General features: G+C 40.7%; 1 protein-coding gene across 1 annotated transcript in view; it reads right to left on the bottom strand.

The window, feature by feature from the left end:
* The window catches only part of LOC104960773 (ATPase family AAA domain-containing protein 2B-like), a 24,597-nt gene extending 15,272 nt beyond the window's left edge, over positions 1-9,325 (bottom strand). The window contains exons 1-2 of the mRNA XM_010788927.1: positions 8,581-9,325; positions 6,648-6,763 (exon numbers count right to left, since the gene is read on the bottom strand). Coding sequence (XP_010787229.1) covers positions 6,648-6,763; positions 8,581-9,247 — 783 coding nt within the window. The 5' untranslated portion in view covers positions 9,248-9,325. The remainder of the gene's footprint in view (positions 1-6,647; positions 6,764-8,580) is intronic.
* Between the last annotated feature and the right edge of the window lie 2,536 nt (positions 9,326-11,861).

Here is an 11,861-nt window from a genome sequence, read left to right as displayed (position 1 = left end):
AGAATTACACGTCGAAATTTAACGTTTTCAATATAACAATACAAAGTGGCCAGAGTAGCGAACTGTCTTCTTGCACACATCACAGTTCGCTAAGTTTGAATTGCCAGTTGTGAAATTGCTCCACACAACGCTCCTCTTTCTCTCAGCCATCATGCGCGTGTGTGTGTTGCACTCACGAGTCGCTGGCTGCTGTCAGTCAGCTTGATAATCGGCGTTCAGGCAGGGAGCGCGCTGTGCGTGCGCGAGCCTCCAGGAGAGGAGGATAGCAGTGGAGAGAGAAGAAAAGAGCATTATACTTGTGTTCGTCTGCACATAGTTTTTTGAAGAAATTGACGAGTGGAGGAGACGGTGAAAAAAAAGTATAAAAGTATCGATCCTATTGGCTCTAGCAGCGCCATATAGACTACTATCTGGTAACTGGTCTATATGGCGCTGGGCTCTAGTATCGATATTTTGAAACGTAACGTAATATCGGAAGTATCGATATTTTGGGATCGATCCGCCCACCCCTACTTCCCAAACCTGAGCTATGGGAGGGGGGGGGCTTATGGATACAGAGTTGAAGAGGTGGGTTTTGAGGCGGGACTGGAACAGGGTGAGGGACTCAGACTCACGGAGGTACTGGGGGAGGGAGTTCCAGAGCTTCGGGGCTGCCACAGAGAAGGCTCTATCCCCGTCCCCGAAGCTCCGGAGTTTGGCCTTGGCTTGGGGATGGAAAGCAAACCGGTTGAGGTGGATCTGAGGGACCGGGGTGGTTGGTAGAGGATGAGGAGGTCAGTGAGGTAGAGGGGGGGGCCAGATGGTGGAGGGCTTTGAAAAGTGAGGACCAGGAGTTTGTAGTGGATGCGGTGTGAAACGGGGAGCCAGTGGAGTTCTTTGAGGACCGGGGTGATTTGATGCCATGATTTGGTGAGGAGTCTGGCGGCTGCGTTCTATATATATATATATATCGTTTTTTTCATGTATTGTTTGAAAGATTTTCACCTTTTCACTCGTGTTTTTACTGAATATAATTTGTTAGTAATTGATTTGAAACGTTTTATATCGTTTTTTCCCTCATGTTCTGGTTTTTGAAAATAAAATGTGCCAAATGTTACTATTTCACCAGTTCTTTTTGCATTTTCAACTTTTCCTACGAATAACATTCTACATTCAAAGCCTTAAATCTTTAACATTATTTATACATTTGGAGTTTCATGCTACTTTTTAACATAATATTCATTCATATGGAAACCATTCAGTCATCCAAATATTCCTGATTATTCACTTTCTTCTTACACATTATATTTCAGCATAAAGCATTCCCACTAGCAATTTCTTCAGGAATAGCATTCTCTAGTTCTTCATACACTTCCAATAAAGCATTGTCTTTTTGGCTATTATTGCAGAACATTTGACCTGTATCTAACTGAACCATACTAGAACTAGTAGTTACATCACTGATGTCCATGTTTGAAATGAATATAAACTAATCATTTGTATACCTTTAGCAGCCTTTAGTTCTCCTTTTCCATTGACAAGTTTTCAGGCACATTTTTTTTTAATAATAAAGATTCTATTCAATAAAGCATATAAGTACGAGACAAATACAATATACCGTATGTAGGCTAGAGGAAATAATTGTAATATTTTATGGATTCAAGACAGCAGGGATCCAATATCAAAAAGGTAATAAAAGCTGGAGAAACTCGCAGCATTGACTTTACACAAATAACCCCAAACCACATAACCCTGTAAAATGATCAGATGTTTTCAAAATGAATGCAACGAAGGCAAAACCGAAAGGCATAAAAGTGAATATATCAAAGAAGTTAGGATTAGGTAAAGGTTATGGAAAGGACCATGTATTGACCAGCTATGGTTAAATGTAGGGTAAACCTCAAGGGAAATAAAGGTTAATCAATGCAATGTCCTACATGTGTAGAAGCAACAAACAGTGTGTCTGTGTGTGTATTGGGTTATGGAAAGGGTGTTGAACAGTGCTGACCAAGCACTAAGCATCTCATACATATAAGTTATGCATTATGAGAATATATTTTCTGAATATACACACGCATATATAGCCGTGAAAATGTCTCCTTGATTTCTGTCTTCAATGGATTTAAAAGAACTGGGTGATGTTGAACCTGTAAACATGAGCCCTCTTTATATTCATCGTTAATTTATGGTAATTGAAAGCAAAATGTAAGACGCTAACTGGCCAGAGAGTAATATGTGTTAGTTAATAGTCGAGGTGTGAATCTAAGCCAGGGTGAAGTATTATCTAACAAATGTAATAGCATCCTAATAGCATTATATTCCCTCTGGCTACTGCACAATTTTTACATCAAGCTAAATGCCATTTTGCTTCCAATTGCAAGCTAGTACTGTAAAGCTATACTATAAAATGTACCATGGTTGGCAAAAGCAACAAAAAGCGTTGTTAAACATTCTGTTTATGTACGTTTTAAAAATCCACAAATTCTAAGGCTTTACTCGAGTGGGATGTATGAAGTGTGAGAACTGGAAAAAAGGGTCAGAATAAAACAGCATAAAGGCTTGGCGAGGAGGCAAACTACTAAAGAATATATAAAGAGAACACAAGAGACTTGTATGTTTATGTTGTGTGAGCTGCTGGCCGTCACATGCATGGCCAAGAGGCGCCGCATTGGAAGTGCAATTACATGCAAATAGCCACATTGTCAAGGCCATCAGTGGGAATGAATGGAAATAAAAGAAGCACTTCAAACACCATCTATTTTTATTGACAATCAAACGCTGGTCCAGCACTACCATTAAACTGTTCTCTTTTGATCAGACATGTGGCATGAATACTTTGCCAGAGCCCCCCGTTGCTATTGGTACTAAAAATGAGGGAAGATGACAAACTGAAATAGGGCAATTTCTGTTGACAGGCTTCTCTAAAACAGGAAATCCTGACATGCTGTAATAGCTAAAGCATCAAGCCAAAAGACTCCATGCTGTGCCAGCAACTAGAAACACTGGCTCCTTCTAGACAGCTGCTAAAGAAAACAGAAGAGCAGTCGATAATCTGTGTGTTCTTGGTGAGATGAAGGAAAGATTGCCGGGCCCAGATTGGATTTTCTAGTTTCTGAATTCTCATCTGCAATCATCAGCAACACTTCTCCCAGTCCATCTGTGGACAAGTGTCTGATTATTGATGAAAGAAAACAGCTGACAATGAGAGACGCTTTGGAGCAGTTGGAGACGCAAGCCTCAGGACCTATTTATTCATGCTGAGGAATTCATTTTGATCCGGAGAGCGTCCTTTCAGTGAAACGGGCAATAACAACAAGAACTTGATTTTAGTAAGTGAATCAGGGAAAATAACTGAGCCACGGTTTTGAAAGGCAGGATGCTAATACTGAAATAATACTAATAATAATCTCTGTCCTAAAGGCTTTGAGTGTAGGCTATGTGAACAAACTCATAACATTCGGATGGTGTTTAATTCCACAGAGTTTCCAGAGCCTCTTCCATCAACTTAAAAGTCAGAAATAATCAGCGCTCAGCAATCAATGGCTGAAGCAACAGTATAACACTCACTGCGGGCCCCCATAGAAATCAGGCGGCATGCCAATCTGAGCCCCTGCCAACAAATGTCTGCTTAAATGGTGACTCTCATCCTGCACACCGGATATTCAATTTGTTCCGTAAGCCGGGGATGAAAAAGCAATTATTCACAGTCCCCTCTTTTCACGATCTGTTTCTCTCAGATATGTCCCATCTTCCCCCCACTAACAAATAAACCTCCAGATTAGCGCACTGTGTGGCTGCTCACAGGGGCAGCCAGTTGAAGCACTTAGTTCAGGCCAAAAAAAGTCTGTCAATCAGTTTGAACGATGGGAGTGAGGTTTTAGAAGACAAAAAACACACTCCCCAGCAGCCTTGTGGGGCATGGGTAAAAAGCCACTAGATAATGGCTTGATAGCTGGATGTCACTTCGAAGCAAGGAGGAAAGGAGTAAGCACATGTCAGAAGAACACTTTCTTTTACATGAATTACACTACACAGAGCGCCCTGAAACCAAGCAGCCCTAACTTGATCAGGGAGAAGAGCTGTCAGGGGAGCCCACTCAGCCGAGGCTCCAATTTACACTTGGGGTATTAGGTGGGACCCTAGCGTGACTGTGAGGGGGGAATAAAAACACAGAGCTGCTTCATATGCTCTCCGTTACTGGAACACATCCTGGGACAAGTTGGTGGATGTAGTGAGGCAGAGAGAAGCTCATGTTTCAGTCATAACCCTTGTTTCCTTCAGATGTCGCAGGAAGAGCACCTGTTGATTGAGAGATGTGAAACGGTCTGCCAGTGTAATTGGCTCCCTCCGTGTTCAGATAGCGAGGATACAAAATTGATGTACGAAAGATGAAAAGGGGGAAGAAAGACCGTGGCAGGACCATAGGGTGTATGGAAAAGAGGGATAAGGCTCAGAAGTTATCCATCTGATAAGGGCAGTGTGACAGCAGCAGACCTATGGATGTCGAGGAAGCTTAAGGCTCGACATACATGATTGAGTTTTCCCACCTCGTGTCCCATTCCACAAAAAAACTTCAATGTATGTGCTGCCTTCCAGGCCCAGCTCAAATAATGCAGGACTTCGCATTATCCGGACACCAATTCTATTCAACCATTTCTATGTTAGGAAGCTATAGAAATCACGGAGAAATAAGATGCCAAATGAAGGGTTTTAAACGAGCGCCATTCAGAGCACATTGGGACAGGGTTTGCCTGAAAGAAAATGGCATGACGGGTGAAGCTTCGTCGGCTGGCCCACTTAAGATAACACGAACGGTTAGCCTTCAAAAGGAGTAGGCCTAAGCCAAGGATGATTGTCAATGCCATTTCTAACAGCATTGTAACCAAAGAACAAAAGGGCTTGTTCATTCTGCTGATTTGCATTTTAATGTCTGCATGCAAAAAAGGATTCAACAGTCCTTTTGCGCAATAGGTGACCAATCTGGAGCATGGAAATGAACAGCAGCTGGGAGACATTGCTGAAGTGAGGAGAAACAAAAAAAAACATCCACAGTGCCAAGGAAATTAAAACAAGCACCCGAACTAACTTAAATTGAAAAAAAAAAAAAAAGCATATTGGTTAGATTTCTTAGATTATAACCCCTATTTTCAAAAATCAATCTAATTAGATTGTTGCAAAATGTGATAGTGTACCACAGCTGGCTCTGATAAAACAATACTTCCAAATGTAAACATCTTCTTATTAACGGGTTCGATGTTGAGCTGTTTATTTTTTATGAAAAGTACCTACTGTCTCTTCATAGCCTTAGTACTTTGTATTAATATAAGGCTACAGTGTAAAATCTGGGTTTTATGTCTCCAACACGGTTTGTTGCTACATTATTAATATTGCTTAAATATTTCATTTGTTAAATTATTTTCAGAATGTGTGATGTTCTTCGAGGGCTCCAACACATCGACAATGGTTCCTAACTGCCTAAGCAGCCAAGTGCATAAAGTGATCACGATCTTAATAAATGAGCGTGGACATTTTGTGTGACCGTGTTCATCTTCCTGTTACCTCATCATTGCTTTGACACAGATCACAGTACCTGTTAACTCTCCAATAAGCAGTCCGTGCACAAAGCCAAATCGGCCCAGCTGTTACATCCTTCATGGTCTGTATTAGAATGATGAGCGTGTAGAATCGAGCAACATTGTAATGTGGCAGGCTTTGGGGTTTTAAAAAGCGGAAATCTTTGTTTGTAAGATAGTGTTTTAAGTGGCTATGAGGGTAGTTCTAACAAATTGTCAGAGCTGAATAGTAAATGTGGTTCCCTTTAAGCTTTGATGCAGATGTCTGTGTGTCTTTTTTCTCGTAAAATTCCAACCCCACAGCAACAAACGCTTCCATAACTACAAAGGATAAATGACAAGGCGGAGGATGAATACTCAGCATCATGTTGAAAATCTCCATGTTTAAAACTAACACCATTTGAGAGGGACGTTCTCTTTAAATGACCATCCATCACTAAAGAAATAAAAAATGCTTAGGCTTTTTTTCATGCAAGGAGTGCATTTCAATCAACATACATCTATTTCACGCTGCTGGAGACTATCATATTCAAATGTAATTACAAAAATACGTACCGATATGCACACATTCCAGAAATGTGGTGCTAGGTGGTGACCTTACATTAGAAAAAGGCTTCACATTGTCTTTACTTTGAAATCAGCTCTTAGACAGTGTCAAAACAGAACACACACGTTTCTCTGATTTCATGCGTCTCCAGTCTGTAGGCAATTATTGCTTTTTAGGTGACCTTCTTAAAGATGGAGGGCAGACAGTATAATCTGGATGATTAATCCAGCGTTTACTTTCGCTAGTAAGAAGAGCACAGGTGTTGCTAATAGCTTGAAGGATGAATCTGTTTTATTTTAGCGTCCCAGTTAGTCATGAAAGTGTGACGGTGAACTAGCAGGCACACTACCAGGACCCTGAAATGTATCAGCTGTAAGAAATTCAGCGTACATTATTTAGTATTATTAACACGTGTGCTTTTTTAGTTTCCACACTGTATTGATAACTTGCTAAACCATGACCCTTAACTAGAGCACCTTTCAGACCGAGAAATCCATGTACCGAAACATAAATAATGGAGAAAATAACTGATTTATAGAAATATTTACCGCAAGTCGCTGGTGGTCAACCACTAAAAGAGGATGAGGGGGGGCTGGTTGTGGCTCTTCCTCCGTCCTTTCAGTAATTCCCTTCAGCTGCTCTGACATCTCGGCTGTGGAACCCCCTATAAAAAGACAAATGGATTATTGATGGAAGAAGGGTTGACCATGTGAGTTACATCAAAAACATCCTACAATGAAGGGGTCGGCTAAATTTAAAAACCTCTTCGGAGTCACGAACTGCCGAATAGCACAAACTAGGAAATAAATTCCAACTGCCATGGCTACAAGATGAATGCAATACGTGAAGAGAATACATATTAAAGTACTTGCAGCTACAATATTTCACATTTGGTCTTTTTCCTGTCCATTTATAACAGCGCTCAAGCGACACTTTGATGCAAGCAAAATGCCTGGCTCAGCTTGTAATGAGTGCGGGGGCGGAGTGGCTGGGTTGTCTGTTGTTTGAGGAGCCCTGGTTTGTTTTTGTACCGTTTGCTGATCGTGCCATCCTCTGATGGCTTCTCCATATTCTAGGAGCGCCATTACCTCGGCTTTCCAGCTGGCCCCTAGCCGTCACAAGCCAAACCACAGGCCTGTAATCACACCCATAAACCTTTTGGCTTATCTCTGACTCAACAATAGAAACGGCATAATGGCTCATGGCAATTGTGAATCTTTTATAGACACAAAAAAAGAAGTCAGAATACATTATCTAGAAGCTGACGGGTGTCTACAATGGTACTCGTAGCTTCAAGCATGTGGGGTTTCTCCATTGAATTATACTATCTGCTAAGCCAGAGGATAGCATTTCTATATTCTGTATGACTTATGTTGCATAATTCATGTCCTCTCTCTACTTTAAAAGCTTAACCGAGTGCAAATCACAGGAGCTGGGTAGTAATCAAAAAAGTAATTCATCGTCGTAATTAGGTGGTGGGCAAAGCACTGACTGGATGTATACAAATTAACAGATTTTGTTAACTTGCGTAATTGCATATCTACTGTGAAGATCAACTGATTAGCAAGTGAAATGAGGAAACCAAAACGAGTAGCTGAAGAGTGTATTTATTTATTTTTATTTATTTCATTACCTTTGCTTATTATGCCTGTTTTTAAATGCCTTTTTAATAATGTATTTATGCTGTTTTTGTTCTTAAATGTCTTTTGGTTTTAATCTGTAAAGCACTTTGAATCGCCACGTGCTGAAAAGTGCTATATAAATAAAATTGCCTTGCCTTGAAAGATGTGCTCTCGAATCTCATCTGTGACCCGTAACTCATTACTTCAAATACAACTTGCATCCAGCAACAACAGCATTTGGATTCAATGTTTAGTGCTGTATATATTTACATTTTCAAGGAATGCTGAAAACATACAAAAATAATAATATAATAATACTTGAGATGAAGTCTGCACAGTTTATCACTTATTCATTATTATCACGAAACGGCTGCTTTCAAAGTAGACCGTTAAACTAAATTGCGCTGAGTACAGGTGAGGAAGAAACTTATTTTCATGCTAACATCTGGTAATTAGCAGGAATGTAGCACAGAGTGAAAGTGAAAGCAGTGCCTTTGTGATTCTATTTTGGGCAAAAAAGTTTTAGCACAATGTACCTTCTAATTTGGTCCTAGGAGATGCTCTAAAAATAAGGACTCTTCTTAGTTTGAAATAAGATTTGTTCTTTTGCAGCATTATAATACAGCATGAAGTGAAACTGCTGTGTTTGTTTCAATGTGTTAGTCTAATTGAAATAGTGTGTCCCAACCCCAAATCAATTACTTCTTCGTTATAGATTATGGTTGTCTCAATATTGATCAAAACAATCCTGATAATCATGTTGGCAATAGTTGTGCTTGAAAGAAAGGGAGAAAGAGCTCTATTTTCCAATTTCTAATTCTATTTAAGATCACAGAAGCCTCAAGGTGTAGCATTATACCTTCTGTATGTTGATGTTCCACAACATTTCCTGTTTCTGCTCTCCCATCCTGGGGAGGGTGCTCCTGAGTTGGGTTGCTCTCGTGTTTATCTTTGTGATCTTCCAGTTCTGGTTCATTAGAGCACTGAGCCGTGCTATGAGCAGTTCTTTTCTCACCCTCGCTGCTCCCCTGGAGGCTGTGTGAGTCCAGGCTGTCCATTGACTCGTTTCCATTCACACAGTCTGCTTGTGATACTAAGACACCCTCTGTGTGCTTAGGCTGGACCTCAGCATCTGAAGATTTGGACAATTCAATTGACGGCTGGAAGTCAGCCTTCTTGGACTGGCCATCCCCATCTGCCTGGGGCTGAGAACTGCCACTGAGGCGAAGCGGCTCACTGGGTTTCTCTGTGTTCTCAGGCTCTGCCTTTTTGGCCGAGGGTTCCTCCTCCGTAGGCGTTTGCTCTTTTTGGGCTTCGCTGTCATCTGGAGGTTCAGCAGGAGCTGCAACAGGGGGCTCGTTGGAGCTCTCCTCTTCCGTAGAGGGGACATGGGGATGGTGGCCATTGGGCTGGGGTCCCATGGTGTCACATGATGATTCCTCGTCCGGCGTTAAACACGAGTCACTGGGCCCTACAGCTTCCACCTCGGCCTCGGGCTCCTCCTCCTCCTCTTCCTCCTCGTCCATTCCTTTTTTATAAGTCTTCTTCTTACGAATGATGCCCCGCCCCCAAGATGGCCGCCGCCGAATCTTCCGCTTTATGTGATCTATGATAGAGAGAAAAAAAAGGAGAAAGACAAATAAATAAAATATTACATTAACCATCAAAACATTTAAAGTTTAAGAATAACTAAGAACTAGAATGTATCCTTCTGCTAACAAGTTGCTGTTTACATCCATGTCTGTCTAAAATCTCACCACCATATTTTTATGGTATGAGACATTTGTGTGAAATTGTCCAAATGAGCATTATTTCAAAGAAATATCTTGGGGGGTCACAGTGGCAATGACCTTTCACCATCAAATTCAGTTGTGTTTAGTCCAGGTGCATATGTGATCCAAATTTGAAAAAGAGACATAATGTTAAAAAGATTGGATGGTGGAAAGCAAGGACATAAACACAACTTTCTCATGTTTAACACCATGGTCTTTTTCGTCATCATTATATTCGTGTTTGCAATTGAATGTATTTTAATATGGACGTTTGGCCTTTTTCAAAGATTTACAGGCAGTGGGTGAAAAAGATTGTAAGAGAGAGGCAGCAGCCCTGCTACATCATGGTTGTTGGACACTAATGACAACAGATGGTGTTCTGGGTTTTTAAGAGGAAGGCAGAAACAGAAGCCGGCTTTCCGAGAGTGCAGTAAAAATGTCAAAGCAAGAAAGCAAGAATGCTACATGCAGTGAAACTTGAAGGAATTTGCCTTCATTTACTTCCAAAGCAGACGCTGAGATACAGACCAGAGCAACAAAGTCAGAGAGAAGAGCCAACAGAACGAAAGTGTGAGAGAGCAAACGCATAGGGACCCACACATGTCGGTTTTTCCCAGGGACAAAAGCATTGAGCCACATCAGAGGGTATAATGCTCAGCACCAGCAGGATAAAAACTGTAATCCTATCATAAACTATGAACAGTCTCAAAAAGGAAGAAATCACTTCATAAAGATCCCACATGCATGTGCATGATGTGCGTCATTGACCCGAGATGTGAATATAGATCACAATGGACTCAATTGATTGATTAAAAATCCAAGCCATTGTATTTCAAGTCAAAGGCCACATAAATGAGCTACATCTACGAGGTGGATCTTATGCGGAATCAATAACCTTGTCAGCCTGGTTCTGAAAGGACTAAATGGACTGCATTATTTTATTCAACATCTTACTATACAGTATACTTATACTCCCTTTATGCTTTGAGCAAAGCGTTTGATTTAATACTACCGAAGGTTTCCATTGTATAATTCGTACCTTCCCACAAAGACACAAATAGGCAATATCTGACAAGAAATCATGATATGCCTGCTTGTTGACTGTCAAGTCTCCTTTCCCACAAAGCTTTTAACCACATATCCTTTTACCACTGTAAAGATGTGATTATGCACACTGTGCGTACGTACTTCAGAGGTAGCTCGAAAATGGAACCTGTTGTGAAGTACTTGTCAATGGAAAGGGAACAGAAATGGAAACATTACACAACCATTTTTTATCCTAAAAAACATAACATAAACAGGGATAATAAGTCACAACTAGCACAACAAAAAACCCATGGAGAACTGGAGTATGCTTGCTGCGAGCTAATGCTCGACAATAATTCCAACAAATGCAAATTCACATAACTTTAGAACATTTAGGTAATATTTCGTATCATGCACACTTTCAAGGACATTTCGAAAAGTATTTAGTCCATGTGATTAAGTGAGGCCGTGAATTTTTCACTACTCTGATTTTATAATACACCCAGTAATTAAGCCGTGTTCCGGCTTTTGTTCATTAATGGAGACCTTTTAAAAACAGCGGTATGAGCAAGGTGCATGCACAATAATGTAAATGATAATCGCGGGAGAAAGGACAACCGGTTTGCCACGAGTAATTCACACATTTCACAAACACTGGTCTTTAGGAGACAAAAAAATGATAAGCCAGGGCCTGGGCAGTTTTCCCTGTAGAGAAAGCCACCAGAGCGGGAGGTTCAAAGAGACAATGACACCACACACACACGCACGCACGCACGCCATGCTTCAGCGATCGACAGCCATTATTCCCAGTTTGTCATTGAGTCTTTTTTCAAGTGTCTAAGGTGGGATGGAGCTTTGGTTTTGGTTTCCTTCTGATCGGATCTGGAACGAGGAGACAGCCGAAGGGTAAGCTATGAGAGTATGCGAAAAAGTGCCATTCTTTTTCAGGCATGACTGGCCAACGAGATAGTTTCAATGCAGTAACTTGGAGATTGGAAAAACAGCAAAAACTAATAATTTGTATATTATCCGAGAGGATACATTTCGTTTAGAATGGTCATTTGTCAAAGCTTGGGTCTTTTCAAATTAAGTAAAGACAGTATTGCTTCTCTGAGTTTTACATGTATGAGTTTTTCTTTAAACATGTAATGTATATTCAAATATAGCCGAGTCAAGGCAAATGTCAGCCTGTAATTATGAATAGAACATAATAAAAAAAGAAACATAGAAGCTTCATTTTCTTTTTACCCCACTATGGATAAATGTGTTTCAATCTTTCTATACACAAAAGATCCACAAACCAGTGAAAGACGTCTGGAAAGGGTCAGGTATCACCATCAGA

The sequence above is a fragment of the Notothenia coriiceps genome, unplaced genomic scaffold, assembly GCF_000735185.1.
Source record: "Notothenia coriiceps isolate Sejong01 unplaced genomic scaffold, NC01 NC01_scaffold00032378, whole genome shotgun sequence".
In the NCBI taxonomy this organism is placed as follows: Eukaryota; Metazoa; Chordata; class Actinopteri; order Perciformes; family Nototheniidae; genus Notothenia; species Notothenia coriiceps.
The sequence above is the reverse complement of the archived record's forward strand: the minus strand, read 5'-3'. Positions and strand labels throughout refer to the sequence as shown.